This window comes from Diadema antillarum, unplaced genomic scaffold (assembly GCF_040938485.1).
Source record: "Diadema antillarum isolate AM-2024a unplaced genomic scaffold, OU_Dant_1.0 seq00000215_RagTag, whole genome shotgun sequence".
NCBI classification, from domain to species: Eukaryota; Metazoa; Echinodermata; class Echinoidea; order Diadematoida; family Diadematidae; genus Diadema; species Diadema antillarum.
Genome location: NW_027271270.1, coordinates 461,343 through 484,395, shown reverse-complemented (window position 1 = coordinate 484,395; position 23,053 = coordinate 461,343). Strand labels below are relative to the sequence as shown.

The 23,053-nt window shown below is 39.2% G+C and overlaps 1 protein-coding gene across 1 annotated transcript in view; it reads left to right on the top strand.

Moving 5' to 3' along the window:
* Positions 1–223: 223 nt before the first annotated feature.
* Positions 224–23,053, top strand: part of LOC139729019 (palmitoyltransferase ZDHHC18-like) — a 35,321-nt gene continuing 12,491 nt past the window's right edge. Inside the window, exons 1-4 of the mRNA XM_071639943.1 lie at positions 224–449; positions 6,453–6,608; positions 7,627–7,764; positions 17,406–17,493. Of these exons, the coding sequence (XP_071496044.1) occupies positions 224–449; positions 6,453–6,608; positions 7,627–7,764; positions 17,406–17,493 (608 nt within the window). The remainder of the gene's footprint in view (positions 450–6,452; positions 6,609–7,626; positions 7,765–17,405; positions 17,494–23,053) is intronic.

The window sequence follows — 23,053 nt, the reverse complement described above, 5'->3', positions numbered from 1 at the left end:
CTCGGGGTGGCCACTATAGACAGGTTTGACTACTTCGGAGTACCTTTTGGGGTAATATTTCACATTTTTGCCATGGTAGATGATACATTACACTACAAAATTACGTCCAAAACAGAAATCTGATTATTTTGAGCGATTTTGATGATCTGACTTCAAACTCAACTTTCTCGGCTCAGCCATATCAGCAACATTAGGATCCTTTTGTTGTGGTGGGTCACATATAATGCAGGATAATTTTTGCGTGATAACTCTAAACTCTTTTTGTTTGTTTTCAACGAACTCCTTCAGCTCACCATACCTGGCCCGACGCGTAACAATAGCCATACCGGTCATAGCCGCGGTCATGCTCATCTTCTGTTTGGCCACACTCTTCCGAACCAGCTTCTCCGACCCGGGCATTCTGCCCAGAGGCACGGCAGCGGAACTGGCCGACCTGGAAAAACAAATAGGTGAGTTAAAGGCAAACAGATTGTTGTGTTGTGAAATCCTCATGTATTTGTTCGTTTTTAGGGGGAAAAACAGTTTATTAGTGGTAAGGAAAAAAGATAGTACTGAGGTAGAGATGTGAAAAAGGATGGTATAGGATTAGTTGAGGTGACGATTCAGCTTTTAACTTTTTGAAAGATTATACTAAGAAACCACTTGAGGAAATGTTAAAAAGCATACAATTCTAAAGAGGAATTCAAACATTATTTGATGAAAATCTGTTTTGAAATTGCTGAGATATCCGAAAAAAAAAAAAACAGAAAGTAAAACAAAGCAATCGTGATGATAGGTGGATCCTACCTTTTATTAGGATACAATGCTATGTTTGGGTTATCTCAGCCATTCCAGAACCAATTTTTATCGAATCAACTTTGAATTCCTTGTAGAATTATTGCTCTTTCATATTTCATAACAGGTTGAAAAAAGAAGAAGAAGAAGTTGGAAACCTGAAGCCCCATCTCAATTGAAACGGTACCATCCCTTTTTAAACTCAGTTGTCAATTTGCCTCTTGTTTGTTTGTTTGTTTTTCTTGTGTGTCTATTTGTATGCATGTTTTATTTTCCACAGAGGCATAAATCTTCCATAAGGCCTGCTTAGACTCATAGCAGTGGTGGAAAAGAAAGAAAAAGATACACGAGGGGAATTTTTTTGAAAGGATGAAAAAGAACCTGACAGTATTGTATTTTCTTGGTTGGGTGTGCGTTGCTTTCACAGGGTTCTCAGCCCTTCAGGGAAATCAGAGAAATCAGGGAAAATTATTTAACTTTTTTTTTTCCAGTCAGGAAAAGTCAGGGAATTTGATAAAAATGCCTCAAATGAGGGAAAAGTCAGGGAATTTTGATTGGCCCAAAAATCAAAAGTAGTCAGTTAGGCTCTGTTATATTTTGTTGCATATCAAAACAACATCCGTTGGATGACTGGAAATGGAAATGAGTAGAAATAATTATCTGATGGAATTTGAGATTTCATCAGGGGAAAAATCAGGGATAAATCAGGAAATTTTGTTTTCCTGAAATACTTGGAACCATGTTTCAGTGTAGCTGTAGTGAAAACAAACAGCTCTCCTGCAGTACCTGGTCGGAGCTGGAGTGTGGATTGGTGTGAATGAATGTGCTGCATGCACAAGCATATGACTCTATGTGGTGATACAGATGGCAATGTGTCAGCATTCAGAATCCTCGATCTGCCTTTCTTTTACGGATTTTGTCAATTGACGTTTCTTGGGGTTATCAGAAATGTATGAAGACCATATCTAGCAGCTTCATCAAATATAAAAGCCAATTATGACAAAAAGTAGATACAATGTAATTTCATAAAAAACATACCAATTGTGGCTCTGTTTTTATTCTAGCCTTCACTATAAAATACCAACATGTCCAACAAGGAGGATATAAGGGAAATGTGAAATACACTTGTACAAGCACTCTATCCATGGGGGTAATATTCTGAAAAAAAAAATAATTGTCTTTACAAACAAAGTAGCAAAATTTGTGATCTTATATTCCAAATGCACATTAAACTTCCAAGTAGTTCGAAGTTGATTACCAAGGTCTTGACTATCAAAATGAAGATATACTCTGTACAATAAATGTTTATTTTCATATCTTTGACATTTCCTTCTCAGAGAATAATAGCATGACATTTTCATTGCAGGTTTAAGTGCTGCTCGCAGAATTATTTGTTTCTCTTTATTTGTAGTGCATTTATTCTTTCCTTGTTTGTTCTTGTTGTGCTCTTTGTGTATTCTACATCAAAGAGCCCACGAGTTTACAGCGCTGTGCTCGAAAAAATCAGATTTATCCTCTGCAGGTGACGTCTTGGACCCTTCTCCGGTTAGCTTGACATTTTGGAGATCAGAATTTGCCTACGTTCCTTTTTCCAAATCAGGCATTTGAGAGCTAAATCCTGGGGATTATATTTCGGGGCATCGCCTCGATAATGAGATGAGCCTTCGGTCAGCCGTAGATGTTTATTAAAGATGCTAACAAGCACCAAGTCAGAAGTGACGAAGGAGAATCGGACCTCCATTTATAGCTGGTGGAATAATAATGGAGTTCATCTTGACCTGAACTAATACATAACGTGTACACATGCAAAATATATATTAGGTATTAAACTTCTGTATGTATGTGTGTATGTATACCTACATTTTTTTTCTTTTTATTATTTGTAAGTGTGTATGTGTGTATGGAAGTTTGTTTGTCCAGAAATGAGAAGAGGGTTTTACCACCCAAAGAGCAGGCTTGTCTGAGTAGGAAGAATTAGCTACATACTAGCATAATGGTACATGTAGCATGCAGTCATCTTGGTCACATGACTGCTTTGTCCGATGTGTCTTCCGTGGTACTACTGGCGCATATACCGGGTGTCCCCAAAAAAGCGGAACGGTGGATTTTCAGTACTTTGCGTTCTAAAAGTGATATTTTTTGACATCATTAGAAAGAGCATCTTCCGCAGAAGACAATGATTCCAAAATCATTAAATTTGGTTCAGTACTTTTTATTCTATGCAATTTCTGAAAATGCAGTCATTTTCAAATTTTGCCTGATTTTTGCGACTTATGACTCGAGATAATAATTTGAGTGCGACACGCGATCCATACGGTGAACATTGTGTATTAAAGCTCGGTGATCCATGTCAACAAAAGATACAGCTTTCACATTGGGCACGGGCCAGGAAAAAACAGTGTGTGTGTGTGTCCGTGTGTGTGTGCGCGCCCAATATGAGAGCGTTATTATACCCCCGCCAAACGAAGTTTGAAGGGGGTATATAGGAATCAGCGGACGGTCGGTCGGGCGGTCGGTCGGGCGGTCGGGCGGTCGGTCCGTTGCAAATCTTGCGTCGCGAACTACTTCCTCAGTTTTCAACCGATTCCCATAAAACTTGGCACAGATGTGTGCCTTGGGTTGTAGATGTGCAAGACGTATTTTTTGACAGTACCCAAAAGTACGTTGCCATGGTAACGGCATATTATGGGCAAAAATGGGTACAAATCTTGCGTCGCGAACTCCTCCCACAGTTTTTGATCAATTTTTATGAAATTAGGTACAGATGTTCATCTGAATATGTTAATGTGCAAGACACATATTTCCGCAGTGGCAAAAAGTGCGTTGCCATGGTAACGGCATGTTATTGGTAAAATATAGGGCAAAATGCTTCATGGCAAAACTGCTTCATCAGTGTTCTTCCAATTCTCATGGAATTCATATTGAATGTTTGTCTTAGGATATAGGTCAGCATGACACATTTCTTGACAGTGACAAAAAGTATGTTGCCATGGTAACAGCTCACATATTATGAGCCAAAATGATGGAAAATTTTGTGTTGCAAACTACTTCCTCAGTTTTTGCCCAATTTCCATGAAATTTGGTACAGATGTGTGCCTTTGGTTGTAGATGTGCAAGACGCATTTTTCAACAGTACCCGAAAGTACGTTGCCATGGTAACGGCATATTAATGGCAGAAGATCAAGGAAAGATCTTGCGGATTTAACTACTTCCTCAGTTTTTTGACCAAAGCTTATGAAATGTTGTTTGGCGGGGGTATAACCAGTCGCTGTAGCGACATTTCTAGTCTTTTATTGACATGGATCAACGAGCTTACACAATTCACCGTATGGAATGCGTGTCGCACCCAAATTTTTATCTCATAAGTCGCAAAAAATTGAAAATGACTGCATATAAAGAAAATGATGTAGAATAAAAAGTACTCAACCAAATTTAATGATTTTGGTATCATTGTCTTCTGCGGAAGATGCTCTTTCTAATGATGTCAAAAAATATTCACTTTTAGAACGCAAGGTGCTGAAAATCCACCGTTCCGCTTCTTTTGGGACACCAGAGTACGTTTGACTGCTAAAAGGTTTTTAACAAAGAATGTCTTTGGACTTTATCTCACATTCTGAGTTAGGACAACAACAACATAAAAATGTACAAAATATTACACACTTTTATGTTGCTCTCAGGTTACGATATGCTGTTGTCTGTTTGTAAAATTGGTTTTTCACCCTTTTTATATATGTTTTTCTGAGTGATTCTTTCTGATGGAGATCTACTGTATATGTCATAAAATGCCAGAGTGCATACTGGTTTACAATGTACGGCAAGAAGATGTGAGCAGGTTTTACCTGGCTGTTTTTTTCTCTCTCTCACTATGGATATTTTTTTTTTCACAGTCTTTATTCTATTTTTGATATGGAGTTCTTGTTTTACCACATTTCCAAAAAGCATAAAAAGAATAAACATTGTAGAACAAACACTTGTAGGAACAACAAAGGACAAAAAGTAGGGCCTACAACGTTTGACAAGAGACAAAACACAACATGAAAACACTTTATTTCAGTTTCATTGGTAATATACAAATGGTCACATTTGGAAATTCATTTGACTTTCAAGAGACATTTCTGTGGCTGCCTGTTGAGAGCAGGGACCTATTAAACTTCCTGATTTTCCCGGATTTTATGTGGCATTGTTTTCAGTGGTCCGGGAATACTGTGTCACGCAAGTGCAAAAATGCATAACATGCTGGATACAATGTAGGTGTGGCTACAAACAATGTTTTTACAGCTTGCACATGGGCATGCTTGTATAATGCCACTTGTTTGAATGTCGCATGCATAATTTGTGTGCATTTGTATGTTTCAAACGGGAATAGCTTTCTGCGGTCGTCATCGCATGGTTGAAGTTGCTCATTTGGCAGACGATCAAGAAAACAAGTAGTCTGAGAGTACATCCATGTGCCTCTTGTAATAATTCACTTGAAACTAAAGTCCTAATGAATGCATATTGCACTTGTAGTCAGCATTTTCCGGAGTGGATTTGGTGTTAAAGGGGATGCACTATATGGAGCTAATATTATGAGTAGGTGTGGACCATAACTTCCCTATTATACATATCTAATTGGCTCTGCACACATGCCCGAGTCATGCATTATGTGTAAAAACAAGCCTACTAATATCAGAAGAATTAAAGATTATTATGTTTATATGTGTACCAGGTGACTGCCAGGCCTTGTACATGTAGCTATTTTCTATGTTGCTGAAATTTGTGCTGTTTATTTGTTAGTTGTTTTTTTTGTTTTTTTAGAATTTATGATAGCCCAAAGTGGCGCAAAATGCACGAAAATTAATGCGCTGCAAAAGTTTGTGCATTTACAGTATTTTGGTAAGAGTCTGTTAAGGTATTATGTCCTAAGTAGTTTGTTTGATTTCAAACTCTAGAGAAGTTGAGAGAGTATGATGTGATGAAAGGTTGTTTCCTTGCCTCTACATCATCCATACAATAACAGGATAACAGGAAGGAGAGTGTAATGTCCTTAGTATCTGTCTAATGTCGGTAGCTTTGGAGTTACTTTTTGAAATAGAATGGGCTTGATTTGTTTTTCCTTTATATTCTTTTTCCTTTTCCTTGTGGTCTTTGTACCCTAGGCACTGAATACTATATGATTAATGTTCAAGCAAATGAAAATGATCAGTATGTCACATCAATGTATAATGCATCTGTTTTTTAGATAAGTAATGCATTGAGGTACGGGGGTGGGGGGGGGGGAAGAGGGGAAGCGAGGGGATCCCTCTGTTACTGTATACGCCGTTATTTTCGCGTACAGATATTTTCGCGAATGAGGAGGTCACTTCTTTGCGAGATGTTATTTTCGCGAGTTGACACCTACGCCAATTTAAATGTACTATTACTCTAGCGTCTGGCGACATTTTCGTGTGTTGTTAAATTCGCGATCCAACTGTGATTCGCGAAATTCGCGAAAATAAAACCCTCGCAAAAATAATAGCTTGTACAGTATATTAGATGAAAGGAGCTGAAATGGAGTATTACAGGATGTGTGTGTATATTTTTGAACGCGACGTGGAAGTCCCGACCTGTCATTGTGCTCCTTTCGACTTTTTTCATTTCCTGCCTTCGAGTACCCTGAATAATCATTGAGGCACTCTCTCTGTTGATCCTCTTTACAGAGCCACCCAACCCGGACAACCCCCAATACCGGCCACCGCCCCGGACGAAAGAGGTGACGATACGGGGACAGACGATCATTCTCAAATACTGCTTTACCTGCAAAATTTTCCGTCCACCCAGGGTATCACATTGCAGCCTTTGTGACAATTGTGTTGGTAAGTTTTCCTCCCCCCCACCCCCCTTCAGCCTTGAATTTGAATAAATGCAGAAGTCTATGTATGAACATTTGATGGCCACACAATATCTATATAAAGTTTTCTGCATTTATGTTGCTGTTAACATGCAACTGAACGGGTTTGTGGGGGGGGGGGGGGAGCAAAAAAATATCACTTTAATAAACAGAATAGCTAGAGGATTTTTAAAAATCACTGACCTCACACTATAATACATCAAGTATACATGTAGCACACTATCCAACATGGCACCATGGTCAGTAATCTCTTTCACAAAGTGATAGAAATGCTTTTAGTTATATTCTTTGTCATCATTCCACTTTGATATAAGATATAACAATTTGAGTGAAATATTTGGAGATGTGCCATGGCAATAGAAGAGCATTTAAACAAGATGTTGACTGCCTGTTAGCCTATGCAAATTTATTGTCAGCATTAACTTATGCCCTCTTCTGTATAGGAGTGTAAACATGGTTCTGACCATTAACTATCCTTTGTGTGCAGATATTATCACGAAAGAGGAGGTAACAGATATTTTTGCGAAATGTTGTTTTTGCACCGAGGCTATTGTAAGTTTACTACATGTAATATCCGTCTGTTCACAATATTTCCGCATGTTGTTGAATTGGCTGGCAAAGAGTGATTTGCAAAATTCACGAAAATGAAACCCTCATGAAAAATAACAGCATTCACTTTATATTGTACAGTATCAAGGTTTTAGGATCAGTACTATGTTTGGTATTGTATGACAACAACTAATGATTTTTTTTTCTTTGTACACTGTTCATGTTGAACTTAACAAAAAGTTTAATGTGTGAACTTGTTTGTTTGTGTGTGTGTATTTTTGTATGTTTTATGTAGTCATGACTGAGGTGTCTTTTCATGAAGTCTTTATGTCCATGTTTTGTGCACAGTTCTGAATTTCTCCTAAAGGCATGTGCTGCTTGAGAAAGAAGAGCACATAATTAGTGGAAATTTCGTCTCATTTTGTTTTCCGCAGAAAATTTTGACCATCATTGTCCATGGGTGGGAAACTGCGTCGGGAAGAGGAATTATCGCTATTTTTATCTCTTCCTCGTCTCGACGTGCGCGTTGGCCATCTTCATTTTCGCATGCAATATTACCACTCTCGTACTCGGTAAGTTGAAGGTTGTGCCATAAGAGGCCCGGTGCATAGATCTCGTCTCAGATCATGTATGACTCTTTCAATTGCAGCCTTCTTTCCCTCTTTTTTTTTTCCTACTTCTGTATTTGACTTTATAAGATCAGGTATAAAGTAACGTAGTTAACATATTTTCTGATAAACGTTGGCTGTTACACAACACAAAAAGTTTCTAGTTATCTGATTGATGGATTGCTCATCAGGTGTCATACAATACATTTAAAAGTGCCATTGCATGCTGTTTCTGTTCAGCCATACAATTTTTGTTGAGTAATATTGGATATTGCTGCTAAAGTCGCCAAATTACATTGACTTCCATAGTATCTCAGGTTGACAATTTGGCTGCTGATGTAAGAAAGGAAATAAAGTTCTGAAAGGAATGAGATGGGACATGCATGTGAACTTCAATCTTTGCATAAACTGCAATGTCGAAATTAAAAAAAAAAAATATTAAAGATAATGAGAACAAGCCTTGCTTGAGGTTAACATTACAATGCCAAAGTATCTGATTGGTATAAATGGCACAAAGAGAAGAATAGCTTGGTAAAAGGAGAGGCAGTTTGTGCTTTCTTTCCACTCTCATCTGTTGGACTGCGGTAGAAGACGCTCCGAGACTCCATCGAGGATCTAGATTCTGGGTCAAAAGATTGTGAGATTCTGCGTTTCAAGGCAACCTGGTATTCTGCCGAACCCCTGAGGGTATGACAATTGTCGTTGTTGTCGTTAGCGGACGGTTGTCGTTCGATGACCATAGCCAGTAGTCAGCCTGTTGAGAAAGAGATGAACTCCGCGGACTGGCGTCAATCGGGGGAAAGCTGTTTGAATTCATCCCTTAACTCCCGCTGTCCTCCGGAGGAGATCATGGGGATTGCGGTTGTCACGTGGGAAATTTCAATTGCGGGCTCCTCTGTCCAGTGTGGAGGCTGCAACAAATTTTAACCCGTTGAGGACGAGTCCCGAGTATACTCGGGCAGGTGTGTATGGGAAATGCATGTTGTGGCAAAGTCAGCCCATCCTCAATGGGTAATGGGAATTTTTGTTCACACACCTGGCCCTGAAGCCTTATCCAGAGAGATGCAGGCAGTATTACATGTGTAGCTGTTGGGTATTGATGCGTGAGGTGTTTTACATCGTCCATATTTATAGCAAATTGTTGAAGCACATTTCAGATTGAATTACTTTAACCTAGTACTTTTGTACATGCTGAACTGCTCGTCCATGTTTCCCCATTTCATCTATCTACATAATTACAATCTTGTATGTGTATGGTGTTGCTGCTGTTTTTGTTCCTGGTTGATTCGTGCTCGCAAGGTTGTTTTTTCTTTGCTTTCCTGTTCTTCGACTACTCTTTAACCAGACTTGGAAACGAGTAAATTTACATTTTGCCATGGTAACCTGAACACCAGAAATCTGTAGCGCAAGATCTTGGCGGGGCATCTATTTTTGACCGCGTAATTTCCTCCCCCTCCCCGCTCAGCCCTCAGATTAAATGGCAATCAAGCAAACGTAATTAAGACTTTCGGTAGTTAAGTCTGCCGATAGCGTCATCTTGGAGAACTGCAGTCGGTGTTTGTTTGGCCCCTCCTGCGCAAGAGCTGTGGTGCTAGAGATAGGTTTTTATCATAAGATCGTGCTAGGTGTTGGTTTTTGTGTCGTTCTGGTCATTGCTTTTCCAATAAATAAATTTGCGTTGCACATGTATCTTTGCACGCAAACGTCTCAAACAGCCAAACTTTCATGGTGCATACCTGGTATATAGAGAGGTGTAATGCTTTTTATATCCTAGTAGTATTAAAAGTTACAAAGAAGTACCTATACAACATACAAGTTCCCCCATATTCCCTTCTTACCAATATGACAAGTGTGTGGAGCGATTGGGGGGGGGGGGGGGGGAGGGGGGATATGGAGTTAGCTTTCACCACAAAATTTTATTCTTATTTGGGAACCATCCATACTGGTGTGCCGAAATGAGAAATTTCAACTCATTCTGGCAGTGACAGGAACAGTATATTGCTGTGAACTGAAACCCCCGATAAGCGCTAGAAGGCAATTAGATCCAGAGTATTGCTTATCTTTGTTCAATATTATCGAGAGAGGTTTTGCAAAAAAAAAAAGAAAAAAAAGAAAGAAAAGAAAAGTAGAGTAAAAGTTTCAGAATCTCCAGCACACAAGATGAATAGTCAAAGGATCACCAATGTTGAATGATTGACTGTTCTCCATTCATCTATTGATGCACCCAGTTTTATGAATACATGACTTGTACTTCCCTCATAGAGGGTTCCCATGACAACACAGAAGCTTGTCCGAGACTTTGCCTATAGAAGGCTTTGTGTGGTCCACCCTCTTTTTAGACGCCCAGGTACATTATTGTATTTTGTGAGAGAATCACTGCCTTGTATACTTACCTTTTGCCATTTAAAGCAAGGGAAACATTCTTCAGCGTGAATGCATAATGTGCTGTCGCTCGGTATAGTTCTTTTTCCTGTTTTTTTTTTCTTTCTCTCTCTCTCTCTCTCTCTATCACACTCACACACATGCACACAGACATGCAAGCGTGTGTGTGCAACATACTATGATATTAGTACAGTCCAACCACTGTTATCTGGCCATGCTGGGACCAATGCCCATCTGGATTTAACGATTTAGCTGGATATGGGAGAAACAATGAGTACATATTTAAAGTAGGCTGCCGACCTAGTCGTAGCTACCTCTCTGTACACTGCAACAGAATTGCAATTTATGCTCGTCTACTTAAAATCACTGTCATGAAATTGGAACATCTCACTGTGAAATTCATCACATGTTTCTGTAGGGAATATCACAGGTGAATTCTGTGAGTTTTTTAGAACTCAAAGTTGTAATTATTGTGTTTGAAATCACTATTTTTTTCCTAGCCTTCACTGCTTGGAGGCATCTAGATACTATGATTAAGAAGTCGGGATAGATAGACAGTAATCATATTTTCTCTGACGTGTGGTAATTCCTCACAGGAATGATTCGCAGGTGAGCAGCAGGTGATTTCAGCAGGTTGGAAAAAAGAGAAAACAGCAACAAAAGTGACAAAAATAGTCAGGGCTTAATAAAAGATCCATTGTTGTGCAACAAAAATATACAACAAACAAACAAACTAATAATGTAAGTTTTAGAGGAGTTTAGGTTATTGTCATTTGTTGACGATGCTGGTATGGAGGCTTAGAGTACAAGCATACAGTTACATAGTGATGAAGAGTGTGAAGTAAAATGTACATTGTGTATACAGTGAGAAGAGAACAGTCTTTTGTAGTTGTGGTATCAATTAACCCTTTGAATGCTCTGAGTGCCGACTGGCACAGGAAACTCCATAGCATTGTACACTCTGTCCAAAGTCCCTGGCACACAAATGGTTATAGAACTGCCTTAAAGCTGATTCTGTACATTTGTCATTTATTAGTAACCAATTACCTAGTGGTAGTCCACAGTCACACTTAAAATGTTGGAGTACTGTAAAACTCAAAACCCTTGCAGGCATGAATCTTTTGCAAATTAGAGATGACTGCCTTTTCTTGTGGCATGAGACTTTAACATATTGCTGCTGGCATTCAATGCATTTTTGTGTAGACAGACAGTTTTGTGTAGACAAAAAAAAAATCCTGGCTCTTCTCAAATTCATGAAAATTTCATCCACAGGAAAATTTCTGGTCTTGCAGAAGTACAATTAAAATGTAATAAAAGCTGCTGCACAATAGTTCCCTCTGTACTACATGTAAAGACCCCTTGTTCTAAAGTGGACCATAAGATGCTTTTTCCTCCATTTCGCTTTGCATGTAAAGTAGATCGGTCACAGACAACAACTTGTCTATAGTTTTATAGTGGCCACCTGTTCTGTTTGGATGATCTCTGTCTACGGGATGCATTTTGCCACATTCGCTTTTAGGAACGTCAAATGTACACATGCATCTTTTAACACCCCTACCTGCTTGTACACAGCAATGAAATGCCCCAAGCGCCAGCACCCAAACACGTGGGTGTGGCATTTGCAATTGTTATCATACTGCTCTCGCTAAACCCGGTTGAGGAGGATTTAGAATACCTCTCCTCCATTAGATGGAGCATGTACACATTGCATAATCTGCTGATGGGAAGTGCACATGGGCGATTTGAAGTGCAGTCTCCTTTTTCCTCTGTCTGTCTGCAATGAAAATGAAGAGACGGAACGTTGGGCATGCAACAAGTTGAGCCGGGGGAGTAATATTCTTCTTATTCCCGGAACAGCCTGAGCGTACTTGACCCAGCTGCTCACACCCCTCCCCACAAACACTTGAGAAGTCGTGCATGCGATGTTTAGAACTGGATGATGTGAAACATCTCGCTATCTCTGTGGTTGTAGAACCGCTTCAAAAATGCCACAAACTTCCAGGCTGTGTATTTCGTGTTACTTCGAACATCGGCAAACTGGAAAAAAGAGACAGTACTCTTGAAAGTTTGTTTAACCCTTGATTGTGTTTGACCATTCCTTTTGACTTTGTCCTGTATAACCAGGTCTGTGCTCATTCTATTGGATTTCATTCATAGTCGACCTGTCAAGAAAAAAATTGAATACTGTATACGCGGAATATTTCACGAGATTTTTATTTTTGCGAATTTCGCGAGTCGGGTGCTATTCGCGAAATTAAGACACGCGAAAATATTGACTCTGATCCCCCGATGTGAATGTTATGTACGCGTGTAGATTTCTCCGTTCAGTATACGACTCCACGATTGCGAATTTAACCACTCGCGAAATCGTCGGGAATTCCCGATTTGCAAAAATTTAGACTCGCGAAATAAATGGTGTATACAGTATAAAAAAAGCCAGTTCAGAGTTCTCTTTGCGCAAGAGCAGAAAAAGCAGTCATGTTGGTCTTTAAATTCACTGGAATAAGCATCTGTGATGTAATGAATATTCATGTATTCCTGATGAATGCTGCTTGCCAGCACATCCACCTGACAGCAAAAGGGGTATATGGCAATATCAGTAGAAAGGAATTGTTCATACAATTCAAGAAATGTTTCTCTACTTTAAATACTCGACTCTGTTACTCTTGTCAAGAAGGCATGTTTAACGTAGGAAAATTGCATCCACGGCTCAACAGAGAGGAGCAACTCATGAGATATGCCTTCGAAAAATAAAAAAAGAAAGAATGAGAGACAAAAGTTTCAGTGATAAATCTCGAAAGCTGAGGGGTTGTCTGTTCGACTGTCGTCTGAAATTGTGCAGTTTTATGCCACGGAGGCGGCTCGCTGTGTGGTTTTGCCACGATCACTGTCGATGCATTCTAATGCGCACACTGATCTCTTCATCAGTTTGGGCTGTGTGTCGCCCCCCAGGCATCAGCCGTGTCTTCCTTGACATCCCGAGGAACGACGGTGAATCTCTGATATCAGCAGTGGGAGTCTCAAGTGTTCTGAAATGTCTAGAATGTAGTGATCCAATGATCCTTTTTTTCTTCTTCTTTAAACTTCTGTGATTTCTCACCTTATTAAGGTTTTTTCATTATCATCACAATTATTACTACTTGATTGAACTGTTGATGCTTCCAAAGGCCATACCTGTCAGAGACTGTAAAAGCAAAGGAACTGTCCCCTTGAGGTTGTTTTAGAATTAAGTCTGAGATTCCTTTTTACCTACAAGTAACTTTAGTAATAATTACTCGACGCAAGTGAAATTCCATGTAAATGGAGTAATTTTATTGGGGGGGGGGGGGGGGGGATAAGGGGGAAAAATTAGAAGGTGATAAAGAATTGAGACTAAAGTCACCCCACTCAGAAACAGCCCTGCCACGGCAATGAGTATACATTTTATCTTCCTCAGATATATATGGCATATAAAGTGATGTGTTAGTCCTGATGAGGATGGCATGATATCAATGCTCATGTTACCCACAAGTAATTCCGAAAGATAATGGAATATTTGAGTGGCAGGGCTAGATACTTAGACTTTATTAGATATGACAGTCACTATAGTGTGCAAATTCTGTGAACAATACTGATATTAAGGCATGAAAATCAAAGTGTCGGTACAAAGTTTGTCTTTATGGCAAATTTTCCCCGGAACAATCTCGGCGAAACGTTGCCATACCATTCTAGAGATAATGTCCCTCATATAGAAATAAATCAGCATGGAGTGAGTGTTGCCCTAGCAACCCCTCCAAGCCCGAAGCAGCAATTTCTGCAAAGCATCCCAAGACACTTGCGCCGTTGATTACAAAGAGAGGGGAAATTCTCCATGCCCCACCTGATACCCCGTTTGACAAACTATGATTTTTAGATTTGAGTTGGGGGGGGGGGGGGTAAATTTGTTGCCGATTTTGTGCAACACTCTCCACTGCCCTGCTCAAGACCCAGCTCTGCCCCAGGGGAAGATACACTCACAGAAACATCCTCCCAAGTGACCGACAGTGATGATTATCGTGGTAGCCATGGCAACAGGCAGCGGAATGAAGATGTTATCACCAAGAGGCGGCGGTCCCTCTAGAGGCTCTGCACTTGTCGTTGACACTGCTCAATTGCTCTCTGCGGAGCTTCCTTCAAATTTGAAACATTACCCGGCAACCGAATCTCCCCCCCCCCCCAGCACCATCGCCACATCGGCGTGGAAAGAGTTTTAGTTGCCTAGTGACTGCTCATGCCAGATGCAATGAAATTATGACTTCTCATAAACATTTGTTTTTTGGTGTGACACTCGGTATACCAAGTGGATTCTGGAATCTAACCAAGAGTGACCTTATTTAATATCATGTACTATTATGTGGTGGGAAAGGTCAGAATGATAAGGCAATTGTATAGAATGAACTTTAGTACAGAGGTGAAAGTGCAAAGGTCACGTGACCATACTTCTCTATTGATATTCATTTCCAATATCCTTGGCTAAGAATGACTAGTGATAATGTTGCTTGTTAGGAAGGATACAAAGTTATTTGAATGAAATGGTGGAAAACATCTCTAGGTCAAAGGTCAAGGTTACTGGTCACTGAACTTTTCTTTTTAAAGAAATGTTATTTTCCAGCCAAAGCTTTAACAGTTAGGTAATTCTAATGGGAATGTGATTTGGTAGGATGGATTAAAAGCATACAGGAAGTATTGCCTGTCTTCAAATACATTGTAGGATCAAAGGTCAGCCATCAAGGTCACTGGTCAAGGATCACAGTCTACATTATATGCAAGGCCATGTTTGTCACAGAATATTGTAAAACCCAAACATCTGCAGCATAAAACTCACAATTGGTACTGGTGTTCAATGCGTTGTGTGATAGACGAACACTTTTGCATGCATTTTAATAGTTGCGTGAATCCCGGCTCCCCAAGAAATGTATGAAAGTTTCATGCCCATTAAAATTTCTATTTTTTTTTTTTGGTGTAATGATTGTATGAGAAGAACAGGCATTTCCTTTTGACTGTGCACTGCAATTTTCCCTTTTTGTTTTTGGCTGTACATTTTTATTTGTTGGTTAGCCCGGAGGGAGTGGTATCTGGAAATGCAAATATTATGCATGTACGGCATATCACCTGAGGCATACCGGTACATACATCTCCAAAAGTATGTGCCCAAGTGGAACGAAAGTGGTGCATGCTTGTACAAAGTAGAGCAACATATTCCTATAATCGCCATCCCCAGCAGCAAAAGAATGAATCCAGTAACATTGGCAGAGGTCATCAGTTGATATAACGTGATTGATAGATTGTTATCTCATGCGGTCTCAGAGTATGGTGGGCTGGGAATCAAGATGTGGTCATTATAATGCAATAGTTTTGCCCTTTTAGAGCAGACATCTCGGTACCTGCTACTTGCAAGAAATCAATGCTTTTTCTCTACTTGCATTCTCCGTGCAGTTGTATTGCCAGAGGGTTCCCAGAACTGCCCTCAAAATGCGACTGTTTGTGTGATGGGGGTGGGGGGGGGGGGAATCCCCAGGAAAATGGATCGCAGTGTGCCAGCAGATGCCCTTGAAATCAACACCACTCTGTCACATCGGCATGTAGCACTCGGAGAACGTGACAAATACTTCGGCCGTGCATTAGATGGACTGGAGAGGAAGAGGAGAGAAAGAGACCGAGCGCTTTTCTCAAATTCATAAAGGCTACGAGAGGAATGGGTAGAGGTGCGCGGCAGGCTTTGCAAGAAGCGTATATTCCCAGGGGCCTACGGGCGGGATGCCGAAACAGCTACCAAACGTAATTTGGTGACCTGTAGCGCCCCCTCACTTCCCTGGAAAATCACCAAAGTGTTCAATAATTGTCCAGAGAAGTGATGTGGTAGCCGTTGGACATCTTGAATTCCCCGATACACCACTCGAGGCGTCTCGCTGTTCATCGGTCGTGCTTTTCAGGATCCTGTTTTTGCTGTCAGATTGTATAATTATCACTTTCTAGATGAAAACACAAAAACAAAAACAAGAAATGTTAATGTGGATCTTTGGAGAAAACAAGTGTGTGAATCTTTTGATACCTGAGTAATATATTGGAGAGCTTGCAAAAGGATCCATTATTGATTATTACGTATTCCTAAGAACAATGCTTCAGCTTTGTCGTTATTGGCGTATCAAACTGTTGCTTGTTTTATTTCACCCAATAGCAAGGACAATTTTCAGAGTTCTCTTCTTGTGCAAGCGGTAAAGATAGAACCATTCATGATTGAGAAATACAAATAATATATATATATATATATATATATGTATATATATTATATATATATATATATGTACGAAGAGTTTGTTCGAGTTTGTTCGCAAAAAACCGATAAGTCCATTTTTGAAGATTTTGAAGTACGGTCTCTGTCATAAAGTACAAAATAATACCTTTTAAATGATAAATTGGTCACTACATATATAAAGGTACATCTTTTATTGTTCTCTTTATTTTTCTTGACCTTTAATCACAAATATCTCCATTTGGCAAATATGGACTTATCGCTTTTTGTGACCAAACTCTCCCATATATGCAGACCTCCCAACCATTCTCAGTTTTGAGGAAAGAATCTGAATTTTACCCATTCCCAGCTCTTGTTTCAATGGGACTTCCTACTTTTCTTGATAATTTCACTGCACACTCCTGTGGGAACTGTTCTTCCTTTCCTTCTTTTGAGCCATTATACCTTTCCCAATTTTTCAGTCAGAAAGGTTGGGAGGTCTATGTATAATTGTCTGGTCAAGGTGCTGTGCATTTCATCCTATGCCTTCCACAAATTTTTGGTAGAGATTGTGTAAGATCTGTGAATGAGCGTGTAATTTCTTCCTGTGTTTTATGACATAAACAGGAATTCAGAAGGATTTCCTTCAACTGTATCGTAACCATTTGGGAAGCAATCAGGAATTTAATCCCTCTTTTCCTGCCATCCAGTATGTATTCTTTTTTTCTTTCTTTCTTTCTTTCTTTCTTTATGGCGGTTGGGATTGTCATTGGTGGGGCTTTTATGGGAAAACATGGAAATTGTACACATGACATAGATGTAGATCACTGGAGCTTTTGAAAGTTCTGATGAATTTCTCTTCAAATATCAACTTGTAATAATTTGTATGGCAAATGATGTAACTGTTTGTTATGTTTTTTTAACATTATTTTGTCTTTTTCTCTTTATCCTTGTGTTCTCTTTTATCTTGCAGTGAGTACAGAAAATGACGGCTTCTTGGACGCCCTGAAGAACAAGCCAGCTAGATATCCTTTCCCCATCTACCTCACGCCCATTAGCTCATATCCTTCGCATTTACACTACTACTACCACCTGTCTTACTGTGTAGACTTGTGTACACCATGTATCGTTTGTATACTAGTACATTTATCTTCATGCAGGCAACAGGGAAAGTGATTCTTGTTTTATCTGTCTTTGTGGTGTGAGGACATATCAATTTTAAGACCGTATTCATCACTTTTTTCTTTCATCCCTGCATATAGAAGATGCTGACATGTTCTTGTGCCAAATTCAACTCTCCTTCTCCCCCTCTCTCTTTCTCTCTCCCCCTTCTTTCTCTCTGTATAAGGTAGGCTTTTTGTCTCTATCTATCTATCTACCCATCTATCTATCTATCTACCTATATATCTATCTATCTATCTATCTATCTATAACTATATTTATCTATCTGTCTATCTATCTGTCTATCTTTCTATCTATCTGTCTATCTATCTATATCTATCTGTCTATCTATCTATCTATCTATATCTATCTGTCTATCTATCTATCTATATCTATATATCTCTCTATCAATATCTATCTATCTATCTATCTATCTATATCTATCTATCTATCAATATCTATCTATCTATCTATCTATCTATATCTATATATCTCTCGATCAATATCTATCTATCTATCTATCTATCTATCTATCTATCTATCTATATCTATCTATCTATCAATATCCATCTATCTATCCATCTATCTATCTACATTTCTATCTATCTATCTATCTCTATCTCTATCCCTGTGTCTGTCTGTCTCTCTGTCTATTTCTTTCTCTATCTCTCTTACTCTCTCCCATCTCTCTTTCTAATTCATTGTCTTTAATAGTGTCATCTAATACTCCTCCCCCTTTTGTGCACTGCTATTACTGCCAGTACACATAGTGTATACCTGCAAATAAATTCAAACATACGTGTACAAGTTGTAGATATGTATATTAAAGGAATCGTATAGTTTTTGGTTGAGACCTAATTTCAGGTTTCTGACATTTTTTTGATGAGATAATGTGAAACCTCTTATGAAATATGAAAGAGCATGTAATTCTATGAGGAATGTTTATTTAATAAAAATTGGTTTTGAAATGGCTGAGATATCCAAAAAAGAGCAATTCTAATAAAGTGTGGGATGATCGCTTTGTTTTACTCAGTTTTTGGATGTTTCAGTCATTCCAAACCCGATTTTCATCAGATAAACTTTCAATTCCTCGTAAAACGGTATGCTCTGTACTATATCATAAGTGTTTTCTTGGTACATTTATATCTCGCAAAAAGTTAAAAGCCCAATTTTTATCTCCACCAATACTGTACTATCCCTTTAAAGGACAAGTTCACCTTCATAAACATAAGGATTGAGAGAATGTAGCAATATTAGTAGAACACAACATTGAAAGTTTCAGGAAAATCAGACAATCCGTTCAAAAGTGATGAATTTTTGAAGTTTTTGTGCAGTACCCGCTGGATGAGAAGACTACTGCAGTGTATGAATAACTTAGATGTCACATGCGTACAACAATATAAGGAAAATATAAAGAGAATTTCACAAATGTCCATCTTTTGAAAAAAGTACACATTCCCCTGACTCGTTACCGACAAATGTTATGGGTAATATTATTCCCCCTGCCTTTAGAAAGAGGCAAGTCAAGTGCACTTTTATTATGCCAAAAAAGTGAAAATATGTTGAATTTTCTTTTACATTTTCTTTATACTGTTGTACGCATATGACTCACAAGCTGTAGTAGTCTCCTCATCTAGCGGTTCCAACACAAAAATTTAAAAAATTCATAACTTTTGCATCGATTGTGCAATTTTCCTCAAACTTTCACTGATGTGTTCTACTAATATTGTTGCATTTTCTCAATCCTTATGTTTATGAAGGTGAACTTGTCCTTTAAGACCAGGCGTCCACTAGGGCGCGGACAAGACGCGGACAAGCCCCGGAATGCAAATTTGGTATTCTGAACTCCTTCGGGAACCTGTCCGCACGTTCCTGAACGTGTCCGCTCACTGTCCTAAACATGTCCGGGCGTTTCCGCACCTTCGGGAGAGAGAAAAATTTCCGCGTCCAAATTTTGATCGAGACCAAAATTTGGACGCGGAAATGAACTTCCTGACACCTTCGGCGACTTGTCCTGACGATGTCCTGAGGATGTCCCGCTTGTCCGGAACCCTTCCGCTCCTTCCGCACACGCTCCGGAAAGAATCCCACGGTGTGGGGAAGCTTCCCGAATGAAAGCGGAAGACACCAGGAATGTTTTACGACAGCGCGGAGCCGATGCGGATCTATATATGCAAGTGTCCGGAACCGATGCGGAAATTTTGTGATCCAGACACGAAAATGTCAACACTTTCTGTGAGCGTCATGCCAATGAAACGCAAAATGAGCAAGAAGGGAGGCGAGGCCCCATGCAAATATCCCCATCACAGGCACACCTTTCGTCTAGTGATGAAGAACAGGTAAATCTAAGGAATTTCCGGTCCAAGAAGGCAAAGAAGAAGGTAGTAGAGACTGTGCCAAAAGCAACCAGAAAGAAGTGAAATCAGCCCCCTAATTTCCTAGTAAGTTTGTTTTGATTTGATCTGTTCAGAAATTACTTTTCATCTGAGTGACTTTCCTGGTTCCTATTACTTACTATAGTACATTTTCCTTTATGTTGTTTTCGTATTTTATTAGCAAACAAACTAGGTTGTCCCATGTGACAGCCCAGCTGAAAAATCACAAAAGTAGGTGGAAGTACACTCAGAAAAAAAAAGCATAGAATTTTTGGCTAAATGTTAATGTATTATATAAACATGAACAAGTTGTTATTCATATGTAAATGCTTTCTAATGATACAACATATTAGAACAAAAGACAAATTCATCACACTAAAAAGCATGAATTCAATTGCAAAGATATACATGTGGTCTCATTACAATGTAATGTCTTTGAAGTCCAAAATAACAATGAAAGCTAAAGATGATGGAGGAAAATGAAGAATTTTCTGTCACTTCAAAATTCAAGTGAAATGAGAGAAAAAGCAATAACTCATGAACTCGAAAGAGTGTTAAATTTCTGACTTTCTTTTGTTTTGTTTTTTGCTGAGTGTATATATTTAAGTACACAGTTTGCGAATATCATCCATGTGACTGTAGGCAGAGAAAAAATTGTTCTCCCACATGACACAAATAAAAAAAAAAATGAGTCGTCAGCCGACATGCAGACAATCCTATTCTTCGACTTTTGGTGGTCACATTTATCAAATAATATTGACCAATCATATTAATATAATATCAGCCGCTACTGCGGAAGCACAACAGGAGCATCAATGACGGCTAGCAGTCAAATGAGGAAAAGTCAAAGTCAGCGCCAAATTTATACCTTTCCATTTTCCTGGTATTGTCCGCAGTTTGTCCACATGCCTAACTTGTGTTGTCCGGAAGGCATCCTGATTGTCCGCGTTCATTCCTGGTGTAATCCTAGATGTTTCCGCGCTGCCCGGCTACGATTAGCATATTCCGAGGTATTTCGCGCTCTTCCGGAGTGATTCCTAGGAATGTCCGCAGTCAGTCCGCGGTCAGTCCGCGGACAGTCCGCGGACAGTCCGCGGACAGTCCTAGGAATGTCCCAGGACAAGCCGATTCACAATTAAAAGTTATTCCGCGTCTGTCGCGGACAGGATGCCGAAATAACAAAATTTGCTTCCGCAACCCTTCCGGGGCTTGTCCGCACCCAAGTGGACGTCCGCCCTAAAGCACAAGAATTGGGGACTCATTGGGAACGCAATACTGGAACTACCTTGTTCATTATTCTCTCTGTGTGTATGTGTACATGTATTCTTCAAAGTACTGTATTTAAAGAGACATCAAATGTGACCCGCTACAACTAAAGGATCCGAAAGTCGGGGAGGAGAATTTTCTGAAAATGGCATGATATTATTCCCTTACTCTTCTACTTTAATTTCATATATAGCATAACTCATAAAAGTACTCGGTTGCGGAGATATCGATGATTTTATGAGCGCATGTCAAGTGGTTGTGGAAATGAGAGTTTCGAGAAAAACACCTTCAAAGTTTTCCTTCCGACGCTAATCTCATGATCAGGGGAGCCAAGACAGTTTTCACCGCTTGACAATAGAAGGTATGCTCCTAGCGACCTCCGCAATGTTCATTCAAGCTTAGCGCCAGCGGTCTACGCACAACCAATCAGTTATCAGGATGCCACGCACTGACCAATCAGATCACTCCCTCGTTGCTAGGGGGCAGAGTCTAGCTGCGGTGCTAAATCCAAATCCCCGGACACGATTATGTTACATTGAAAGACAGAAAATTATGGCCCAGAAATACACTGATTTCTTGCCTTTCCTTTGTTCATTTTGCTTCGAAATTTCGGCAGATGATAGACAAAATATTAGACTACAAAATTATGCCACAAACAGAAATCCGATTGTTTTGACCAATTTTGATGATGTGACTTCAAACTCGATTTTCTCGGCTCAGCCGTCAGTGACTACGGGATCCTTTTGTTGTAGCGGGTCACAAATACATTATGATAGATTGTTATTCTACGTACTCCATTCTCAGATATAATTCCATAACCTCTGATTTGGTAGCAGCGAGGACAATTTAATACATGTTTCTCAAAAGTTTTAACTTATCCTTTCATACCCTTCCAAACAAAATGATGAATTAAAAGATTTATGTGAATGAATGAATGATTAGATAGGTAAATAAATCCATCCATGCATACATACGTTCATACATACATACATACATTCAAACAAACATACAATGAACATACATTACACATATTGATACATAGTACAAACAATACCAGCTAGTACTGTTACCACTACCACTGGCTCGAAAATCCACATTTTTCATGATATGTGATTTTCATTTTGCCGTGGCTAACAGTCATATTTCTTTCTATGGCATTTTCTAACGAATCGTTTCTGCACACTACTTTGCTGCTTTCAGTGTATTACCTCTCAGTACACCTTAATTCTCACAAAGCTGTTTTCAATATCTTGATGGGGCTTTCTGTTAAACCAGCCGATCTTACTTTACCTCTGATTTCAATATTAACAATTTATTTAAAAAAAAAACCTGACACACACAAACAAAAAAGCAATGGTTCCCTTCCCTTCCCAGATTGCCTGCACCATGTATACAAGCATATTTCGCTGATGTATCACCTGTCTTTAGATCACTCTGTGTCCACCTGGCAGTTTCAATTTCATGAATAATAGCCCGTCTTTTCTCCACCTCACAATGATCCCTTTCCCAGCTGCCCTCTCCTTTCTCATTTTGTCAGGAGCTAAGTCTTTCTTTTGCAAGTTTTTCGTAATAGCAGAGAAGAAAATAGAAAAAAAAAAATGATAAATGGAGCTAGTAAGTCCCTGTTTGATAGTCAAGTTGTAATACACCGTTCACTCATTCTGATTATATCCCTGTTGCTTGGAAACAAGGATTGGTTGTAATGATGTTCTTTTTTTTTTTTAAGTCCTCAAATTCCTTGCACATTTCTGCTGGTCTGAACATTGCCATCTTACAAAATGTAAATGCATATGAATAGATAATGAGAAAACAAAACAAA